Consider the following 23,985-nt stretch of genomic DNA (forward strand, 5'->3'; position numbering starts at 1 on the left):
CAGGATCATTAGAGGCTATCCATTAAACCCATGCCTGCAACATGTTCATTAAAAATTTTGGGTGGTAAGCCTTTTGTTAGGGGATCCGCTAACATCATTATCGTACTAATGTGCACCATATCGATAGTTTGATCTTGGGTTCTATCTTTCACAATAAAATACTTAATGTCAATGTATTTGGCAGCACCACTTGACTTGTTGTTACTCGAAAGAAACACTGCAACCTTATTATCGCAGTGTATCGTAATTGGTTTCAAAATGCTGTCAACCACTTTAAATTCGGGAATAAAATTCTTTAACCATACGGCTTGTCCAACAGCTTCATAACATGCCAAAAATTCTGCATGCATGGTTGATCCTGTTGCTATGGACTGCTTACAGCTTTTGCACGAAATGGCTCCTCCCGCTAGTGTGAAGACGTATCCTGATGTTGACCTTCTACCGTCAACACAACTAGCATGATCAGCGTCTGCATAGCCAGTAACTTCAAGGCTGTCAGACTGCTTATACATGAGCATGTAATGCTTAGTCCCTTGCGGATAATGTAAAACTTTCTTAACAGCCTTCTAGTGGTTCATTCCTGGATTTGACTGAAATCTGCCAAACATCCCAGTAATATAGGCCAAGTCAGGGCATGTGCATACTTGTGCATACATAAGGCTTCCAACAGTAGAAGCATAAGGATAAAACTTCATCTGATCAGATTGAATCTTAGTTTTGGGACATTGATAGTCACCAAACTTATCGCCCTTCACAATAGGTGTAGCCATAGGTGAACATTTACTCATGTTATATCTCTCAAGTACTTTCTTAATGTACACAGTTTGAGATAAACCTAACATACCTTTGGACCTATCTCGGTGCATCTCAATGCCCAGAACGTAAGAGGCTTCACCGAGATCCTTCGTATCAAAGTTAGATGAGAGGAACCCCTTAGTTTCTTGTAACATGTTCTTATCACTGCTTGCTAATAGAATATCATCCACATAAAGTACTAGGATAATAAACTTGCTCCCCTTGACCTTAATATATATATATATATATATATATATATATATATATATATATATATATATATATATATATATATATATATGCAGCTATCCCTTTTATTTTCAGCAAAGCCAAAATTCTGAATCACATTATCAAACTTAATGTACCACTGTCTAGACGCTTGTTTAAGTCCATAGATAGATTTATTTAGTTTGCAACACATGTGTTCCTTGCCTTCCATAACAAAACCTTTCGGTTGAGCCATGTATACATCTTCATGCAAGTCACCATTAAGGAATGCAGTCTTAACGTCCATCTAATGCTGCTCTAAATCATAATGAGCAACAAGCACCATGACAATTCTTAGTGAATCTTTCATTGAGACGGGAGAGAAAGTGTCATTATAATCAATCCCTTCTATCTGTGTAAAGCCTTTTGCTACAAGCCTTGCCTTGAACTTTTCCATCTTCCCTTTGGAGTCATATTTAGTTTTGTAGACCCATTTGTTGTCTACTGGCTTGACCCCATCGGGAATTTCTACTAAGTCCCAGACTTTATTAGAGCTCATAGATCTTAGCTCATCCTCCATGGCCTCCAACCATTTAGATGAGTTTAGGCTCATCATGGCTTCTTTACATGTTCTGGGATCATCCGCCAGTCCTATATCATTAACATCTTCATACATGTACACGACATAGTCTTTTGGAATGGCAGATTTTCTTTGCTGCTGTGACCTTCTTATAGGTTCTTCAGTTGTCACAAGGGTCTGCTCAGTTTGCATAGGCTCAATTTCATCATTAGCCGCCTCACCATTAGGTGTTGAGTTGTCTGTCCCTACATTTTCAAGTGGGTGCTCAATTTCAGAACTTTCTGCTGCAGGTGCAACACTAGAGTCCTCAGTTGGATGTGGAGCAATGTTCTCAGCTAGGGGTGTAATTGTTCCAGGCATAGAAACAAAGTTCTCATGGAATGTCGGTAATGGTACATTATCCCATATTTCCATGCGATCAATGCTTTGAGGCTCAGAACTCCCACTTAAGCCAACATGTTCTGAGAAGACTGCATGTCTAGTCTCTGCAAATTTCGTGGTATGATCCGGATAATAAAAACGATACCCCTTAGGCCTTTTGGGATACCCTATGAAATGGTAGCTTACTGTCTTAGGGTCTAGCTTCCTAATGTGGATTAAATAATTTAGCTTCAGCTAGACAACCCACACACGCAAGTAATTCATATTGGGTTTTCTACCAGTCCATAGCTCATAAGGTGTTTTAGGGACTGATTTACTAGGAACACGATTAAGTATGTGCATAGCTGTCTTTAATGCCTCCATCCACAAACTCACTGGCAGCGTAGAGTTACTTAGCATACTTCGAACCATATCCATTAGGGTGTGATTACGCCTCTTAGCTACTCTATTTTGCTGAGGTTCACTAGGAGTTGAATATTGGACTACTATGCCATTTTCCCGAAGGAAATGAGCAAATGGACCGGGGATTTGTCCGTATGGAGCAACTCTCCCATAATACTCCCCTCCACGATCTGATCTTACCACTTTGATTTTTAAATTATGCTGATTTTCAACTTCAACCTTAAATATCTTGAACTCATCAAGTGCTTCAGATCATTCACGTATTGGAAAGATGTATCCATAATGGAAGTAATCATCAGTGAAGGTAATGAAGTAACTAAATCCATCAGCTGATGTAATAGAGAAGGGACCACATATATCGGTGTGAATTAATTCTAATAGCCCTGAAATCCGTATTGCTCCTTTCTTATTTTGTTTCACATACTTTCCCTTAATACAATCAATACAGTGCTCTGAGTTAGAGAAGTCCAATGGATGAAGTATCTCTTCTCTAATGAGACGCTCCATTCTCCCCTTCAAAATGTGGCATAAATGTCAGTGCCATAATTTCGACGATGTCTCATTGGTGATGCTTCTCTTTCTCTTATTAGTGGCATCGCACACATTCATCACAAAGGAATCATTAAGAGGCAATAAATAAAGTTTGTCATGCTTGGGGCATGACCAACAATCTCATCATCAAACTTAAGCAAACATTCGTTGTTCCCAAAGTTATAATGAATACCATCATCATCCAACATAGAAATAGAAATAAGGTTTCTTCTCATGATAGGAACAAGTAGCACATTATTCAACTTAAGAATGAAGCCACTACTTAAAAGCAATGGAAGAGTGTCGACAGCCTCAGCATCAGTCTCATGTCTATCAGCAACTCTAAGCTTGGGCTCCCCCTTTGCCAGCCTTCGAACGGTAAGGAATCCCAGTGATGAATTAGTAATGTGCATGGTGGCACCAGAATCAATACACCATGTATTAGGGGAAACATTAGCATAAAAGAATTCATCAACAAAAGTAATTACATCATGAGTATGTTTCTTGGCAAGCCAGTTCTTGAACCCATCACAGTCCTTTCGGACGTGCCCAAAGTTCTTGCAGAAGCGGCACTTGGGCCCCTTGGTACCTCCATCTGTGCTGGTACTACCCTCAGCGTTGGCAGTATTAGTCTTTTTGAGGTCATGCTTCTTTGCCTTGACAAAGTTCAACTTCTTTTTAGACTTAGGATCCCCATGGTTCCTTCTTTTGCCTTGGCCAACAAGGTTAACTTGATCCTTATTATCAGCCTTCTGCCTCTTTTTTTCCTATACACACTTAGCAATGAGTTCACTCACATTCCACGTTTCTGTTAGGAGGTTGTAGTTGACCTTAAATACCTCAAATTTGGGACTGGGAAGTGAAGTCATGATAAAGTGCACTAAGAAGTTATCAGAGATGGTCATATCCATGGTCTTAAGTTTTTCAGCCATATCAACCATCATCATGATATGTTCTCTAATGCCGGTGGACCCTGAGTACTTAGTTGAAACCATTTTCATAATCAAAGTACTAGCCTCAGCCTTAGAAGAGCTTTTGAACTGCTCTTCAATGTTTGCTAGGTACTTCTTAGCATTATCTGAGGTGGGAATAGCCCTCCTGCTTGCAAGAGTAATGTTGTTGACCTTTACGGCCAACATGTTAGAGCGTTCCCACTTTCCTAGTTTTTCTTCATACTTGGCTGTCCTAACAGCTCGGGTGGCATCATTATCACCCTCAGCTGTAGGAGCAACTGGCTCATCCTCACATAATGCTAGGTCCAATTCATTCACCCCGAGCCAAACCTCAAGCTCCTCTTTCCATGACTTGAAGTTAGTGCCATTGAGAGGAGTGAAGTTGGTGAGCTGACGGGTGAGAGGCGAAGCATTAGCTGAATAAAATAAACCAACACAACATTAGTAATAATTAAATAATATCATGCATGTAAATAACCCTATGTTGGTCTGATTAAAAACATGAATGACAGCTCTAATTCGCATCACCGTTGGGCAGAAATGAAAAAGAACCCATAATCATAATCATAATCATAATTTTGTGACATATGCATATAAAATCAACATTGGTTAGAAAATATATACATAGGCCACATTTAAATTAAATTCTCCAATTAAAATTTTCCATTGGTTCCATTTTAATTAGAGAGCTTAAATATAATTTGCAGTGGAAAATAATCATGGGCATGATTATTTATAAACAGTGCTACTGGAAAACATAATGCAATAAATAATGCACTGAAATATTAAAGCCCATAAATGTGATGAATTCGGCCCATAAAACATTATCGGCCTAGTAGAAAATCCATAAAAACATTAAATGAAAGGGCGACCCAAAATAGATCGCATTCGGTGTGACACCCCTGGTGTTATGAGTTTGCTTAGCAACAAAATTTAGGACCAAGAAGGGTTAGCCTAACATGTTTCCGGGTTTTAAAAATATATAACGCACGTGAGGCGAAAAACAATTTCTAGGAACAAGGATTAAACATAACTTGTATTTAGTACTTAAATAAAAATTGAAGTACAAGTTTAGTAGATGGAAATGCAACTTTAACTTTTGGAAAATAGATGTTGTTAACTAGTGTTTTGGGAGCTCAAAAATCAAATTTGATGTTAAGATGAGCTCTTTTCGTTAAGTCAGCAAATACCTGAACTATTGTTAAAATATCATTTTTGGCGAATTATATTGAGCAAAATAGTTAAATGGTGCTTAAATATTTTGCTCCTACGGGTTAGTATAATATATGGACTATTGCATGAAGTATTTGTTGGTGGAAGTTAACAAGGTTTAGATCTATTAAAAATTACGATAAAAGAGTTAATGGTAACTTAGCCTCAAATGAAATCCTTAACTTTCCTAAGTATGGAAAAGTAGTAAGACACTGCTATTTTGTTATTTAATTTCTAACAAAAATATTTAAACACTAGTTGCATGTTTTGGTATTGTTGATTGCATCAAAGTGAGTACACGAGCATGGTGTAGGTCAAAGTTGTGTTGAATGTCACGTTGCTCTCATAAAAATTCCCCAACTTCGTTGGAACACACGGTAAACCATGTGTTGGCGCTCTGTCCATGAACTGACGTTCAGCGCGACGAGCTCATATTGGCATCCATCTATCTCCTTCCCTGGTTGCTCTTCGGTCATGGCGATGGCATTGCTAGGTCGTTGGCAATGTGGACCTTACGATAGGGGAGTTAGTTGAACCTCAACTGTGATCGTTAGTAACTTTTGCTATACTTCAAAAATCATGCATGTCAGCGCTCGTCACTGCGCGGCCCGTGTCTACAGTCACCGCGCACGCTGCCGTTCCTGGCCGTGGCCGTTGCACCATTGGTCGGCCTCGTCGGCTACCGGCTGTTGACCCGTATGCCGGGCTGTGCCGGCCACGGTCGCCTTTCGTAGGGCCAGGCAGAGTTGTAGTGCTACTGCGTGGCTGCCGCATGCGTGCTGTCACCCAAACCATGTGCAGGGCCAAGCCAACGCCGTGGCAGTCACCATCTGGCTGACGTGGTGCTCTTTCCGTTGCTCGAATCACCTACTCACCGAGCAGTTGCCTGCCTCTGTAGTCACATCGCACTAATGCCCGTGTCGCGGTGTCACTGCCCTCCCTCGCGCCGTCTTGTTACATCGGCCCTATGAGACAGCCCCACACATGATCGTTGTTCCACTATCGCTATCCGCGCCCTGCCAAGACTGTGTGGTCCCATCTCAGCACCTCATGGCATGCTCCCTCTGAGCCTCACCATGCGGATGCTCCCATTCATTTAACACAGCTTTGGTCGATGTTGTCCGAGCCTAGAAGCTGCTGCCCTGTTTGCCTTGTCGCCAATGGAGCCACACCGCTTCACAAGCTAATACGTGCGGTTCGGGACACCACACCTCAATTCGGCGTTCCAGTAGTTAGACAGGAAAGCCAGCTAGCAGCTCAACCCTCACTTTGGTGCAACTGAGCACTACTGGCCGCCAATTTGGCATTTTTCTCACCGTCGGCCAAGTGCACCACCGTGCTAGTGAAATTGGGGTAAGGTCCAAATTAGTTCAATTGTTTGTATCCAAGAGCTTGCCTTGACCTCCTCTATCTGGTGCTCATGCCATTTGGCTAGGGCCCTTACCAGAGATGTGGTGACGTGTTGGTGTCCATCGTAGAGCGCCGCCGTCCTGCTCGGATGCACGTGGCTAGACCGCCACAGCGCTTCCCAGCTTCAACCGCCAGTAGGGCGTACACCACGATGAGCTACGGATGCTTCTCCACCATCTCTACCATGCCATGAGGGTGTAGGCTTGTTGGAACAGTCATGCCGCCACCACGGATAGCCGCTCGTCGCTGCAGCTCGCGCTAGCGTGTCTCCGAGTTCTTAATCGTCGCCCATCCTTGCGTGTTTAACTATAGATGATGGTCGGCCCCTTATTTCCATCGTAGCGAGACTAGTTGGCCCGGCGTAACCACTGTTGCCACCGGTGTGCCGCGCCACCACGTGTGGGCACATTGAGGACCACCCCGTTGCAAAGGCAACACATTCTAGGGTCTTTAATGCAAAGCGTGAGTCTTTAGTAATAGTGTTATGTTGCTCCGCGTGATTATCCAAAAGCTCGAGCCCTCTTTTCCAAAACACGAGTGCGCGCAGGCACCCCCGGCCCTGGGCCATTGCTGGGTCGCCGTGACACGCGCACAGCTACGCCGCGCTAGGCTGCCGGGCCAAAATGGTCTCCACTGGCCCTTTTTCTTTTCTAAGCATTTTCTAATTTAACTTCTAGGGTAAATTTATAAATTCAATATAAAATTGTGTAGTTAACCAAAAATTGTAAAACTAATTTTGTTAAGTTCCTAAAATTATGATATATCTGCTAGTATATTTTGTTCACATAGTTTTATAATATTTTTAGAAGTGATCTAATTAAATTAAGATGCTTAATATTATTAAAATATAAACTTGAAGGAATTTTTGTGATAAATTGGTGATTTTGTTGGCTCTGAAACCTTCACAGATCTCTAACATTGTTAGGTGCTCGCTATATTTTTTGTAGTTCCATAATAATTAGTTTACTAAGGTAGCTAAATGAGCCCTAATTCAAAAATATATATTTAATCAATAAAATGCCAAAGCACCATGGGATTTTAAAACTAGAACATTTTTCTGGAGGCAAAGCCTTACTTGGCGACGTGGATACGTAGACTAGTACGTTAGTCATTAAAGCTAGCTCGTTAGCTTGTGGAGCGTAATCGTAATTGAGAGTTATAGTTGTCATTGATTAATTACATCTCTGCATTGCATCCACGTATATCATAATAAAAACAACGATGGATCATGAAGTCAACCTAGGTAGCAGAAAAGATGATGCCTTGATGATCATGTCACTATGATGGAATGCTAACTTTTGGTTATATCTTACCCAGGCAAACCCCGGTGTATAACCCCTATTATTCTACACTTTATTTTATGCTTGTGCATTAGGTTTTAAGGAGTTGGATGAAAACCACTTGCATATATATATCCTTATCCTATGAGTCCTACTAGTATGTCAGGATCGTATAGATTGCTATGCTATATGATCTAGTAGAAGTTGAGTGATTACCTGTCACTCGCAAGAGATAGGAAAGATATTATTGTTGTTATTATATTACTGTCACATGGAATATATATGAATGATAATTGGAGACTGGGCGGAATGGTACTTTAGATCTAGACTTGGTTAGGCATTCGAGCGAGGCTTGGATTACACTTGTTCCACCTATGTCGATTGAGGATCGTCCGTTGCTGTGGATGATAGTAAGGTCACAGACTTATTATCCTGAGCACATACTTGCTTATGGGAGCGGGAAGGCTCGTTGCTCTCTTGTCGTGAGTTCTGGCTCTTTCTGGACTGACTGATTAGAGGCAGAGATGGTGGAGGTCTAAGCACCACACTAAGTCCAGGACTCGGGAGTGGGGGCTTGGAGTCCAAGTTTAGATGGGGACCTGGACCCCTTGACAGGAGAGTGATGGGTTGGTCTTGCTTGTGCCTGGGGTACAAGCAGGGCGTGTGATTCGGGGTACCTAGCTGGGATACATTGGTTCATGAATTACCGTGTGATATGGTATGACTTGGCTATGGTCTAGCACCGTAGTAAGAACTGGAATATGAAAGATGGTAAAATGCTTCTGATTGCTTACCACCTGCTTGAAAGTAGCATAGGTGCTTACATAGAATGGTTAGTTAATGAACTAATGATGACTGCTAATGAAATTGAATATAAGGACGCATGTTTAGTAATGCTTCCACTGATGCAATAACCCATAAGACAAATAGCCTTGCATATCCTTGGAGTCTTTTATTTTCCTCCTATCAGGTAAGTCTTGCTGAGTACAATCGAGTACTCAGGGTTTCATTCTCCTATTGCAGGTGATTAGAGGATACTTAGAGCTGACTCTTGTGTGTGGAAACCTACTGGTGGGCTCAGAGAGGAATCCTTTCATGCTATGACCGTAGTGTTTATTTATAACCCTTATGAAAGGTTTTTATAAGAAAAGATGTAAAATCTACTAGCAGCTCTTGTATAAAAATATTCACTATGTTAATGCTCTACCATATCATTAAATTAATCCTGCTTCCTCTGTAACTCTGATAACATTGTTATATTCCACCGTTATAATAAATTGAGGTAATATTTTGATACTGTAATAAAGTGATGTAAGAAATGACTTAAGAATATTGTAAGCTTTATTCTCTCATTTATGATCCTGATGGAAAAATGTGGATTTTTGAGTTCTTTCTTGGGGTGTGCTCAACGGAACTACATAGTTTAGTGTTCTCTCTTGTGTACTTAGTGTCTAATAGAAGACAAGTACTCCTAGGAGACATTAGATTAGGCGGTTCTGCCATAGGTGGTATCAGAGCATAAATGAGAAAATAAAGCTTCAAAATTCTTTTCTAAACTAAAATTTGACAACCTATTTTTAAAAAGTCAGGGCGTTTAACTACGAAGTATATAAGTAGCCCTATTGCTATAGTTAAGCATCTAGAATAGGTTTAACTAGGCTTTCTCCGGTGGACTGGCTCTCATGTAGTATACGATCTTTAAGATAGGCACGCTAATGCCTTAGTCGCCGTATTGTTGGTAGATGCGCCTTTCATAGCTGTCATGCGAGTCATATTGTGCACGACCGACCAACCCTTGTTTGGTAGTTACTACGGCACTATGGCTTCGTGCTTCACATTTGCCTATGGTTCACGCCTACCGTAACCCATGTCTCTCGGTACTCTTTTCTACGCTCATGTTGGACCCTTGTCCTACAACCGTATTAGTCATTAATGGCCTTGGACATCGCTTACCTTGAACGCGCGAAAAATTCGGTCCATTCATTTGTAGTGGCCCATGCTAGAACCGTGGGTGGACTATGCTAGGACCACTGACCACCCTGCCATTATAAGTAGAGCCTAGCTAGCCCTTGGTACCACCACCCGGAGCACTCTAACTCACCTAGCTTTTTCCTTTTGAGCAAGCTTTTCGCACAATCCTTCCTTGCAACCACCCACCAGGAATGGCAGGAGCCTGGGTTAGCAGTTACTGCCTGAACACTAAGGGTTTTCACAAAATCCTGTATGCCACCCTACAAAAACTTGGGGTCAAGGATCATCCTGAGTATGAGGGCCATGAGTATGAAAAGTATGGCACTAAGCGGTGTGAAGTTACCATCTATATTGGGAAGAGTGAGGAGTTTCCCAACATCACTGAAGCCTGGAATGTGACCGCAACCGGGTTTCACTTCATTGACACCTACCAAGTTGTGGCCCACAAAGCCTTGTGGTACCTTTGCTAGATCTATGAAGAGCCCATTGCTCGTACCCCCATGAGGTTCTTTCCACCTGTGGAAAAGAATCGATGGGTATGGAGGGCTCGTATAGAGGCTTTGCAAGGGTGGGATGCGCAAGAAGATAGTCCAACCACGGTGCACTTGACCATGCACCTACTTGCTCTGGATGAGTAGTATGACCAGCAAGCCTTAGAGCTGAGAAAGTGCCTCCAGCAAGCCGAGGAAGCCAAGATCTTCTCCAGGATGCTCTAGGTGCAGCTTGCCAAAGCGCATGCCAGTGCGATAGCCGTAGAGAGTCATGAGACTGCCATGTCAGAAGCCCTAAAGGAGGCTAAAGATTGGTATGTCCATCAGTTGGGAGAGGCCTACCTTGTCACCAGGGCTAAGCGTAGGACATTGGCCGCTGAAAGGTAGGATCCCATGATCTTGGAGGGAATCCCTGTCCACCCATCGGAAAGAAGGAGAACTGGTGTCATAGTACCGCCAGTACCCCCACCCTCAAAAGTGTTAGAAGTAGAGTCCTTGCTTCCCCTCACTCAGCCACTGCCAAGAGAGGAGGCAGATCCATAGCCAGGGCGAAAGAAGAATCCACCGAGCCTAGGAATGAAGATGTGTGGTCCAACAAAGTAGATTAGTTGCCTTAGAAAGATATACCCGTAGTTAGTGGTGTCTTTCATCGTTGTCCTCCAGTATTGTAATCTTTTCATTGTATTTTGTCTGTAGTTGTTGAGATCGTCTGGTCATAAGGAAGGCGAAGATGTGCCGAGTGGGAGAATGAGTGCTTGTATGTTGTACCTGCATATGGATGTCTAGAATATGCATTTCATTTATTTTGCTGTGTTTATTACGTCCATCTACCTTAGGTCTTGTTACACATGCTTAGGGTTTTCAAGGGCAACGATAAGTGGGTTACAAGAGAGCCACCATTCAGATGCCAGCAGACCGGCCATGATGGGATAACGTAGGATACTGTATCAACTAGTTGTGGATGTCCTAGCAGAACACTTGAATCTCTTTAAATAAAATCCATTGTGGGATTTGAATTCCTTGTCCCTTATTGCAAAAGGAACCTTTGTTGTCTAAATCTTTCCTTACAATACTCCTATGCTTCTGTGGTCTATGACCCCACCGCCTTTATTGAGTGTAAGTTGGTAATAGTTGCCTGGTTAATGGCATATGGTGCCACGATGAAACCGAGGGCCCCTGTGGAATAGCTGTTATATGGTGACGCTGCTTAGCACGCTGGTATCAAGGTTGTTGACCAAGCACCTTTACCAAGTTACACCATCGTATCGCTTTTGATACAAAATATTCTTCTTGGAAATATTTGGGTGTTTGAACGGGAAATCCACAATGGGTTGATGAAATAGTGTCCCCCAAAGTAAACAAGAGAATGTGGTTTTGGAGGAAGCATGTATGTCATAATCTCAGTTCGTACAAAAGGTTTGCGTATATGGTGAACAAGGAAGGGAAGGAAAAGAAAAACAACAAGGAAAAGTTTGCCCTCGGGTAGTAGTGAGTGATTGGAAAAAGCCAGAGTGAATGTCATATCCCAAGCCCTGTGTCTAGCTCACCCGCACTATGCACATCGGTCACTATTGTTGCATGCCCTGCAGACACCATCAGTGTCAGGGTCCACTAGCAACATGTCCTCGCGTAACCATGACATTATGTCGCATCCACCGTACTCGTGCACTGTGCGCTTCTCCTTTTCTCGATATCCAGTCAGCTCTTGATCCTCGCCCTCATTCCCATACTAGACCCCCTCCTATTTTCCTCTTTTGGGGACACGGTCGCCCGCACACCTCCCTCGTCGAGAGAACCCCTCTCCTCTCCTTTTTCCTCCCTCCACTGAAGCTCGCGTAGGGAGCGCACCATGGCGGATGCTCCTCTCACCTCATGACCGTTAGTGTTTCCCTTCCACGTCGCCTCCACTTCTGGTGCACTGCGCCCCACCTCTGCTCGCCACTATAATATGCCCTTGGCCTTTGCTCTCCTTCTTCATCCCCACCCCCCTCAAATCCAAAGCAGAGCTACGAGATCCAGTCGTCATTCAAAAAAAAACTAGGTTCGTTAGCTGAGGTGATTGCGTAATCCAAGACGAAGCAAGGATCTGGTTTTTCTTGAAGAAGTTCTAGTCTACCTTTGGTTAGCTTGGTCTTAGGGTTCACAATGTTTGAGTTCTTAGTCTTCTGTTTCTAGATCTGTTGGGCATACGTCATGTTTTGGATAATCATTTTCTTATTGTTTCTCCATTGTCCTCATCTATCTCGACTTTTGGATTAAGACTTGGCTATACTAGGTTGCCCTTAACCGTGTATCTCTAAATCTCTGTGTGGTTTAGTATTCGATGTTGTGTAATCTTCCATGTAATCTCAGATCTGCGAAGTGTAATCACATTTTCCCCTTTCTTGTTCTTGTTTCGAATCTTGGGACGAGATTCTTTTAAGGGGGGAGATTGTAACACCCCTAGTATTACGAGTTTGCTTAGCACTAAAATTTAGGACCAAGAAGGATTAGCTTAACAAGTTTCCGTGTTTTAAAAATGTATAACGCACGTGAAGCGAAAAAACAATTTCTAGGAACAAGGATCAAACATAACTTGTATTTAGCACTTAAATAAAACTTGAAGTACAAATTCAGTAGATGGAAATGCAACTTTAACTTTTGGAAAATAGATGTTGTTAACTAGTGTTTTGGGAGCTCAAAAATCAAATTTGACGTTAAGAAGAGCTCTTTTCGTTAAGTTGGCAAACACCTGAACTATTGTTAAAATACCATTTTTGGTGAATTATATTGAGCAAAATAGTTAAATGGTGCTTAAATATTTTGCTCCTATGGGTTAGTATAAGGTATGGACTATTGCATGAAGTATTTGTTGGTTGAAGTTAACAAGGTTTAGATCTATTAAAAATTGTGACAAAAGAGTTAATGGTTACTTAGCCTCAAATGAAATCCTTAACTTTCCTAAGTATGGAAAAGTAGTAAGAAAATGTTATTTTGACATTTAATTTCTAACAAAAATGTTTAAACACTAGCTGCATGTTTTGGTATTGTTGATTGCATCAAAGTGAGTACACGAGCATGGTGTAGGTTGAAGTTGTGTTGGATGTCACGTTTCTCTCGTAAAAATTCCCCAACTTCGTTGGAACATGCAGTAAACCATGTGTTGGCACTCTGTCCATGAACTGGCATTCAGCGCGACGAGCTCATATTGGTATCATCTATCTCCTTCCCTAGTTGCTCTTCGGTCATGGCGATGGCGTTGCTAGGTCGTTGGCAATGTGGACCTTACGATAGGGGAGTTAGTTGAACCTCAACTATGATCGTTAGTAACTTTTGTGACGCTTCAAAATTCATGCACGTCAGCGCTCGTCGTTGTGCGGCCTATGTCTATAGTCACCGCGCGCACGCTGCAGCTGCCTGGCCATGGCTGTTGCACTATTGGCCAACCTCGTCGGCTGCCGGCTGTCGGTCGCACGTCGGGTTGTGCCCGCCATAGTCGCCTTTCATAGGTCTGGGTGGAGCTGCAGTGCTGCTGTGCGGCTACCACGTGCGCTCTGCCGACCAAACCATGCACGGCGCCAAGCTGATGCCACGGCAGTCGCCATCTGGCCGACGTGGCGCTTTTTTCATCGCTTGAATCACCTACTCGCTAAGCCACTGCCTAGCTTCATAGTCACGTCACACTAATGCCCATGTCATGGTGTCACTGCCCTCCCTCATGTTGTCTTGTTGCACCGGCCCGACGAGAATGCCCCACGTGCGACCTTTGTTCCACTACCGCCATTCGCACCCTACCAAGATCAAGCGGTCCCATCTTGGCACCTCACGGCACGCTCCCTCTAAGCCTCACCATGCGGATGCTCCCGTTCATTTAACATAGCTTTGGTCTAGGTGCGTCACCATGCTAGAGAAATTGGGGTAAGGTCCAAATTAGTTCAATTGTTTGTATCCAGGAGCTCGCCTTGGCCTCCTCTATCTGGTGCTCATGCCATTTGGCTAGGGCGCTTACTAGAGATGTGGTGACGTGTCGGTGTCCATCATAGAGCGCCGACGCCTTGCTCGGTCGCATGTGGCTAGACCACCACAGCTCTTCCCAGCTTCGACCGTCAGTAGGGCGTACACCATGGTGAGCTACGGATGCTTCTCCACCATCTCTACCTTGCCGTGAGAGCATAGGTTCGCCGGAACAGTGACGCCGCCACCGTGGATAGCCGCTCGCCACTGTAGCTCGCACCAGCATGTCTTTGAGTTCGTAACTGTTGCCATTCTTGTGTGTTTAGCTGTAGATGCTGGTTAGCCTCTTACTTCTATCGTAGCGAGACTAGTTGGCCCAGCGTAACTGTTGTTGCCGCCGGTGTGCCGCACCGTAGCGCGTGGGCACGCAGAGGAACGCCCTGTTGCAAAGGCAACATATTCCAGGGTCTTTAATGCAAAGTGTGAGTCTATAGTAATAGTGTTCCATTGCTCCACGTGATTATCTAAAAGCCTGAGCCCTCTTTTGCAAAACGTGAGCGTGCACGGGCGCCCCCGCCCTTGGGCCATTGTTGGGCCACCACGACACACGCGCAGCTACGTCGCGCTGGGCTGCCGGGCCAAAATGGTCACCACCGGCCCTTTTTCTTTTCTAAGCATTTTCTAATTTAGCTTCTAAAGTAAATTTAGAAATTCAATATAAAATTATGTAGTTAACCAAAAATTGTGAAATCAATTTTGTTAAGTTCCTAAAATCATGATCTATCTGCTAGTTATTTTGTTCACATAGTTTTATAATATTTTTAGAAGTGATCTAATTAAATTGAGATGCTTAATATTGTTAAAATATAAACTTGAAGGATTTTTTGTGATAAATTGGTGATAGTGTTGGCTCTGAAACTTTCACAGTAAAGATATTATTGTTGTTATTATATTACTGTCACATGGAATATATATGAATGAAATTGGAGACCAGGTGGAATGGTACTTTGGATCTGGACTTGGTTAGGCATTCGAGCGAGGCTTGGATTGCACTTGTTCTGCCTATGTCGATTGAGGACCGTCCATTGCTGTAGATGGTAGTCTGGTCACAGACTTATTATCTTGAACATATACTTGCTTATGGGAACAGGAAGGCTCATTGCTCTCTTGTCATGGGTTCCAGCTCTTTCCGGACCGACTGATTGGAGGCGGGGATAGTAAAGGTCTAAGCACCACACTGAGTCTGGGACTTAGGAGTGGGGGCTTGGAGTCCAAGTTTAGATAGGGACCTGGACCCCTTGATAGGAGAGTGATGGGTTGGTCTTGCTTGTGCCTGGGGTACAAGCTGGGTGTGTGTTTTTTGGTACCCAGTTGGGATACATTGGTTCATGAATCGCCGTGTGATACAGTATGACTTGACTATGGTCTAGCACCATAGTAAGAACTAGAATATGAAAGATGGTAAAGTGTTTCTGATTGCTTACCACCTGCTTGAGAGTAGCATAGGTGTTTACATAGAATGGTTAGTTAATGAACTAATGATGACTGCTAATGAAATTAAATATAAGGACGCACATTTAGTAATGCTTCCGCTGATGCAATAACCCACAAGCCAGATAGCCTTGCATATCCTTGGAGTCTTTTATTTTCCTCCTATCGGGTAAGTCTTGCTGAGTACAATTGAGTACTCAGGTTTTATTCCCCTGTTGCAGGTGATCGGAGGATACTTAGCGCTGACTCTTGTATATGGAAACCTCCTAGTGGGCTCAGAGAGGATTCCTTTCACGCTACGACCGTAGTGTTTATTTATAACCCTTACGAAAGGTTTTTATAAGAAAAAATGTAAAATCTGCTAGCAGCTCTTGTATAAAAATATCCACTCTGTTAATGCTCCACCATGTCATTAAATTAATCCTGCTTCCTCTATTACTCTGATAATATTGTTATATTCCGTCATTATAATAAATTGATGTAATATTCTGGTACTATAATAATGTGATATAAGAAATGACTTAAGATTGTTGTAGGCTTTATTCTCTCATTTATGATCCTGATGGAAAAATGTGGATATTTGAGTTCTCTCTTGGGGTGTGCTCGACAGAACTACATAGTTTAGTGTCCTCTCTTGGGTATTTAGTGTCTAATGGAAGACAAGTACTCCTATGAGGCATTAGATTAGGCGGTTCTACCACATTTGGCCCAACCCAACATCAACTACCGTGCCCCCGTAGGCCAAGCTAAAGGCCCGAGCATCCTGAGCCGTCAATCTGAATTAGATGGTTATGGTGGCATTAGCTCAGAACAAAACCCTGAGTCAGCTGAAAACCCTAGCTCATTTCTATTTCTTCCCTTCCAAAAATCACGCGAGCAGCCAGCCAAAACATCAGGGCGGCTACATGCGGTGCCCACCTAAAACTGAGGGTGGCACCGGCAACAAGCGTTCGGCGGTAGGAGAGAAGGTGGCGACAGCACGGGCCCCCTTGTCATAGCGTGCGTGCGGCCTGGCCAGCACGCACCTCCACTGAGCGGCCTCTTGCCCATGCCCATGAAGACTATGGCAGTGCTCATCTCAGCAGCGCATGGCCAAGACATAAGGGCAGCACGAGCAAGGCCTCAACTATGACGCAATGGTGCGGCAGCATCGGTGGCACACATGAGTTAGGACATGAGGGCAGCACGAGTAGGGACTCAGTTGTGGCGTTGTGGTGTGGCAGCAGTGGCGGCGTGTGTGAGCTGTTATCACGGTGATGCGGCTCTTGGATGCGGCGACCATGGATGTTGCTGTGCGGCAGCGGTAGCAGCGCTCCCCCTTGGAGCACCAATGGCGGCACCATGCCAAAGCTAAAGGCAACGGCGACCTTAGGCCAAAGTGAGTCATCTGGACCTCAAACCAGGAAATTAGGGTTCGAATTCAAGGATTTTGGGGAGAAAACGTCATCTAGGGTTTCAGGATTTTGGGTATATCGTCGTAATTAAACTGATTTGCTCATCCCCTCCTTCTGATTTCATGATCCAAAACCCTAGCCCCAAATTGCATTAGATTGACACTAAATTGGCATGAACATAGGAGAAATAAACCCTATCCAAGACTTATCCAACTTAAATTAGAGGCATAAACATCATTACCTGAAAATGATTAGCCCTAATCATGATGATTTCGTTCTACCCACGCAAGATGGGCATAGATCACAGACATAAAACTCATAAAACTGATCAACTAAGGCCTAATCATGCATCAGTATGGGTGATCATCATTAATAGTAAGTAATTAGGGCAAAAACATATCAAAACCAACCTCTAAACATCCCAACCGAGGCTGATCCAAAAATGATGGATCAAAGACTAGACTAACCTTGGCTCTTCATGCCATGAGATTAGATCGAGATCAACACAAATGATGATCTAGCCTAGCCAGAAGATCACATCATGATCATGAAACACAGACCTTGGGGTTCCACCATCGGTGGAGTAGGGATGTGAGGACAAGGATGGTGTTGTTTGGTGGTGTAGCATCGACCTTTAGGACGCTAGCAGCATTGGCCAATCACTTTGGCCGGTGCCGGAGTTAGGGAAGAAGGGTGGTGGCCTTTGGGTCAATCTAGTGCCCTCTTAGGATTGAGAAAAAGAAAATGTCAGGGTGGTCTGTTTCTTAGTTGTGCGTTGGCCAAAGGAGAAGCCGGTGAAAGCTCTAGTTTGGTTTTGGTGAATTAATGAAACTCTTAGTGCTAACTTAGTTTATCAAAGTGCTCTTTAGATAGGTAGCACATTCCAAGTAATGGATCAAGTGGTGAAGATCATGATGATGGTGTGACCATGGTAATGATCAAGTGCTTGGCTTGGAAAAGAAGAAAGAGAAAAATAAAAAGCTCAAGGCAAAGGTGAAACTTGATAGGAGCTTTTTTTGGTTTAGTGATCAAGACACTTAGCAAGTGTGATCACATTTAGGACCGATAGCTGTACTATTATGAGGGGTGAAACTCGTATCGAAATGTGGTTGTCAAAGTGCCACTAGATACTCTAACTTATTGTATATGCATTTAGATTCTAGTGACTGCTAACACCCTTAAAAATGTTTGTGAAAATATGCTAACACACGTGCACAAGGTGATACACTTGGTGGTTGGCATATTTGAGAAAGGGTGGTGAAGTTTGGTATGTCAAGGAGGTCACTATTCTGACCGGACATAGGACCTACGCGTCTAGTCAGTAGTGGAGTAGTAGCATGTTCTCGCCCAAGTTGACTGGACGCTGGCGCGAGGAAGTGATCGGACGCGCAGCCTCTAGGTCCGATCAACAATGACGTTGAAAGGATCAAGATGCCTAAGAGGGGGGGTGAATTGGGCTAATTCTAAATTTCTTTGCAATAATTAAATCCAATGGTTAGCCCAATTAACCCCTTGTGCCTAGAAAGTGTTTCTAATGTTCTACCGTACAAAAAGTCTTGTAACCTAAGTTCCAATCCTACTCTAGCATGGCAATTCTATGAATGTAAAGACAGGTATTGAATTACTCAAAGTAAATGCTCAAAGTAAAGAGAGAAGAAGAAACATGGCGATGTTTTGCCGATGTATCAGAGAGTCGCCACTCCCTACTAGTCCTCGTTGGAGCACCCGCGCAAGGGTGAAGCTCCCCTTGATCCGCGCAAGGATCAAGTGCTCTCTACGGGTTGATTCTTTGACACTCCGTCATGGTGAATCACCCACAACCACTCACAACTTGAGTTGGGTCATCCACAAGCTCCGCCGAATGATCACCAAGCTCCCAATCACCACTAAGCCATCTAGGTGATGGCGATCACCAAGAGTAACAAGCACGAACTCTCACTTGACCACGACAAGCCTAATGAGAAGGGTGGATGCACACTTTGCTACTCTTGATCTCTCTAATGAGGGCTCTCTTTGGGATTCTCAAATCTCAATCACCTCACTAGGACCTTGCTCTTCTTGGCACTCTCAAAGGTGTTTCTCAGCTGTTGAAATCAGCAAAAGTCCCCCCACACATGAATAGAGGAAGTATTTATAACATGAGCTGAAAAACAAACCGATATGTGCCTCTGCGGGGTGACCGGACGCTCCGGTCATGTTGACCGGACGCGTCAGTCAGTTCACCCCAAATTCCAATGATCAAATGGTAACTAGACGCTGGACAGCATCCGGTCATGATTTTCCCTCTCTAGAACCTTACTAGAGTCGACCGGACGCTAGCCCTCAGCATCCAGTCACTTCACCTCTTAGCGTCCGATCACTTTCAGACGACTTCACCTTGATCAAATGAACTGACCGGACTCTGCGCCAGCGTTCGGTCACACCGAAGCCATCGTCTGGTCAGTATTTGATCCTCCATTCACTTCCAATTTTCGATCGTACGTGAATGAAGTTTGCTCTAATGGATCTAAGGGCTTTTTAGGAGCTACCTAATGCTAGGTTCATCAAGTGTGCACCACACCTAACCCACTAGACTCACCTAGGTCAAGCAACCCATCCATACCCCCCTTAATAGTATGGCCAAAGGAAAAACAAAGTCCTAAACTACTCTAAGTGTCTCTTTAACACCAAACGACATTTAGAACTAGTCCATCCTTAACCTTGTCGTCCATCCTTTGAAAACTAAAATGATTTCCATCATAGGGGCATGACCACCATGATAGCCCAATCGATCTACATTACCATGACCTAACTTAATTGCCTCTGCAAAACACACGTTAGTCATAGTAATCACGTATTGTCATTAATCACTAAAACCCAACTAGGGGCCTAGATGCTTTCAATCTCCCCCTTTTTGGTGATTGATGACAATACCACCTCGAGTATGTGAAAGAGTTGAGGTTTTTAACATGCTTGGTTTATATAAGCGACAATAAGAACAAAAGAGTTAGGCAAGCTTATATGACCCAAGCCAACATGATGTACTCAAAAGATATAAAATAAGCATGAGTACAAGTAATAAAGCTCATTTGCATCGGAGTAAAACACGAAAGCAAAGCAAATGAGCATAGCACAAGTGATATGACATATAAATAATTCAAAGTAGAGAGCACACATGTCATATATCACGATCACGTAGATATCACTATCACATAAATATAGTTTGATGCATAAAAGTAAACACACGAATGCATAATAGTGTATCACACATAAAACTCCAAATGTAATAGAAAATCTAATAGATAAACTAAGCTCCCCCTAAGACTAACATACTTGATCCCTCTCCCCCTTTGGCGTCAAACACCAAAACCTAAGGGTTGGTCAGTGGGGCTGCAGTGGACGAGTCGAGCGCTGAGGTATGAGGAGCAAGCTGAAACTGAGTGCCATCATCATCTCAACCAGAGCTCTGAGCAGTCTGACCCTATGTAGCTGGAAGCAACGCTGAAGCGGTCTTAGTCGGATCAACAACTGGAGCTGTTGTAGACTGTGTAGGTATGACTGGAGTAGCCGGCTCTGATGATGCCACTAAGGAAGGGAGCATCTCTATAGTCCCGGTAATAGGTGCAACTATAGAAGGACCTGAGACATGCAAATATGGTGGAGTAGGCTACCCTGTCAGCTCACTGAAAGTCGCTCCAAGACTCCTAGAGACTGAGGTATCTAGCACTAGTAGCGAGGAAGTCTAAGCCAGTGTAAAGCCCATCTGAAGAGGTGTGAACTATGGGGCTAACACTGGTGAGGCAAACCATTGGGACACCTGCTCTATAGGTGAAGCAAACTATGCTGGTGGTTGTCCCTGACTATGAAGCCCACTAGGCTATAAAGCTGGAGTCATAGAAGTAGTGGCAGGCTGACAAAGCTGGGGTGAAGGCTGTGGCGGTGGAACCCCAATAGCTATCACTACATGCTGCATAAATCCAAGGAGCTGCTGCTGCTAATGCATGGCCTACTGCTGCTGCTGTATGGCCTACTGCTGTCGCTGAAACTCATCCTGCCAAGTCTAAAACTATGCAAAAGTGGCGGCGGTCTCCTAAGCCCGGCGAGCCTGATCCTACCTCATCCGCTCAAGTATGGCAAGTAGAGCGGGGTTTGTCTATGGTGTAGGTGGAGCTGAACTAGAGCTAACGGCCTCATGGTCATGTCGATGTGAGGCATCTGAGGAATGTCCCGGTAGTCCTCATCTGAGCTATCACTAGGGTCACTCTCGACCATCCCCTCCTACTGAGCATCAAGCTGCTCCTCCTCTATAGCTGCTTGCCCCTAATAGTCTCATCTTACTGAGCTGTAGTCTCTAGCACCTCTGGACATCAGCTTGGCTGGCTAGGTGTCCTCACTACACTATGTCGGATCATCTGAGTCTTGTTGTATGTAGGGAACTCTGTAGTAGCACCACTGTACTCTGCTATCATCTCTGGAGGCCTCATAGTAACTGCCCTGTGGATAAAGAATGTAATCTAGTGAGCATATGATAGCTGCCTGTGACCCTTGAACCCCTCTACAATAGTATCCTCCATCTCTGATAGAAGGAGATCCCAAATGTCAAACACTGTCTGATGCATCAGAGAGTTCAATAACCATAACTGTATGCGAGTCAAGCCCTCGCGATACCCCATCCTCAGAAGCAGTGTCCTCCTCATAATGGCATCAAGCACTCTAGCAGTGGGAGTGAGATCACTGGGTGTCCTGCTAGACCCCTCACCAAATGGCTCTGTGGAGTAGTGGTGGACTAGATCTGTAGGTGGCACCATACCGCCATGAGGGCATCTGGGGGGCACTGTCTGTCCATAGCAAACCTCATGTAGCTGAACAGGCTACTCCTGAAGCCTAAGTATCTCTCTAACCCTAGTGCTCGTCAGCCTATAATCATTGCCACTGAATGCAAAGTGTATAAATCTATGCTGCGGGTCAATCCATAAAGAAGCATAGAACTGACGAACCCAAGATGGAACATATAAGCCTATCCATCCAAGTAAATCTGTCAACCCTGGCAAGTAAGATAGTTAGGGGCGAATGTGCTCTCTAGCTATGGCTACAATGGTCTTAATGTTACACACCCTCTGAGATCTGAAAACAGCCCCACTATTAAGATATGCATTATAAAAATCTTCCTGTAGAGGTGTGTAGAAACCCTCTGAAGCATGCTCATCCCACCTCGGTGGAAACCACTGCTCAAAGTCCATAAATCTGAGCTACTAAACCTGCTTGGCCGTGGTGGCCCTCAAATCCAAGTGGGTCACTGGAGGCGGACCATATAGTCTAGGTGGTGGACGTGAACCCCTCCGCTGTGTCTCTGACCTCGGAGTGACTAGAGCACGGGTACGACTAGAGCGGCGAAGCTGTGGTTGAGGTGCTTGCTCTGTCTCCATGGCCTGCTCTCCCTCCTGAGTCTACTCTGCTGGCTGTGGCTCCTGCTGTGACTCCCCCTGAGGCTGGACCACCATGACAGTCTTAGCTGGACCACCATGACGACGCTCAACCTGCTCAAGTGTGGCCCTGATAGATGGAGAGAGCTGATCTACGATCTAGACTCCAATCCTAGCACCTCCTGCCTCTACATGCTTTGCTGCTACTGCAACTACGGCTGCTCTAGCTGTATCTGCATCTGGATACTTCCGCTTCTTTGTTGCAAGCTTCTTCGTTGCCTTACCTTTTGGATCTGTAGGCTAGCGAGGTGGGGGCCTCAGATCCACATCACCGGGACCACCTCCAACATTCTTGACACGAGCCATCTGATGGATCTAAAAAGAACAACTGTTGCTGATAAAGATCAACTACCAACTGTCACTTCTGAGGCTTGGCCTCGATCCATACTCGCGAGCTTGGCTCCGAGTTCATTGACAACTGCAAATAGAACCACAATGGCACCGACTCGCTGCACGATAGAATAGAGAGTATACAAATAGTTTTAATTATTCATCTAGAGATACAAAACTCTAGGAAAGCAAACAATTAGATGCAAAATTAGAACCGAGGGCTTGCTACCTTACGAAACGACGAGAATAGGAACGTATCGGGGGACCACTGGGGAAGGCAATAGGTGATTAAGGTTTCGGCAAAGTGCGGTGGCCGAGCAATGCAATGTAGGGCAGTGGATTAGGGCAAAGGGGAGTAGGAAAATTGCTCTATTGCTTGCGATGGCAGGGACTCCGGCTTGGATCGGATGGCGGCGCTGGTGCATGGAGGCGGTGCTGGTAGGGCATGGTGGCGTGGGCAGCGGTGCCATGGCTACGGGCAGGGCACGGTGGCGCGGCTATGGGCAGGGGAGGCATAGGGATGGCATCACGAGGCGCGGCAGCAGTGGCACATGGCGCGAGCGGCGGCACGGGCATGGCGTGGAGAAGCTCGGCAGCGGCGCTCAGTGCGGGCAGCGACGGCAGTGGCGCACAGCGTGGAGGCGTGAGCGGCGGCGTGGGCACGGCATGGAGAAGCTCGGCGGCATGGGAGAAGGGCGAGCACGGTGGCGCGGCGGATCGAGTAGGCATAATGACGATGCGGAATAGGATAGGTCAACCATGTGCGCGGCGATTTATAGTGGCCCCCATGGAGTAGAATAGGAAATAGAGAAGAGAGTTTGATTCCCGCACGTTTTCAACTGACCGAACGCTCCGATGATAGCGATCGGACGCTACCACCCAGCGTCTGGTGGATTCCAGAGAGGTCCAAATCCCCTGGAATTGCAATCGGACATGTTCGGTGTACACCGACCGGACATAGCCAGAGTTTGGTGCAAGCTGCCTTCATCGTCTTCGATCGACCGGACGCTGGATCGCCATCTGACCGGACGCTGGGAAGACACTGTTTCAGCGTTCGGTCACTCCTTCTCAGCAGCAGTTCACCTCTTGTGAACTGACCGGACGCTGGACATCAGAGTCCGGTGCAGCGTCCGATCACTCTTTTTCTAGCAAATCTTCAAAG

The 23,985-nt window shown here is 44.7% G+C and overlaps 1 protein-coding gene across 1 annotated transcript; it reads right to left on the reverse strand.

Annotated features, from left to right (window-relative positions):
* Nucleotides 1-1,309: 1,309 nt before the first annotated feature.
* LOC136548769 (uncharacterized) lies at nt 1,310-5,537 on the reverse strand. The gene is made up of 4 exons (XM_066540176.1): nt 5,475-5,537; nt 3,736-4,239; nt 3,090-3,663; nt 1,310-2,067 (listed from the first exon to the last, which is right to left on the reverse strand). The coding sequence occupies exons 1-4, from the start codon at nt 5,535-5,537 to the stop codon at nt 1,310-1,312; spliced, it is 1,899 nt and encodes a 632-aa protein (XP_066396273.1).
* Nucleotides 5,538-23,985: the final 18,448 nt, after the last annotated feature.

This window comes from Miscanthus floridulus, chromosome 4 (genome assembly GCF_019320115.1).
Source record: "Miscanthus floridulus cultivar M001 chromosome 4, ASM1932011v1, whole genome shotgun sequence".
NCBI classification, from domain to species: Eukaryota; Viridiplantae; Streptophyta; class Magnoliopsida; order Poales; family Poaceae; genus Miscanthus; species Miscanthus floridulus.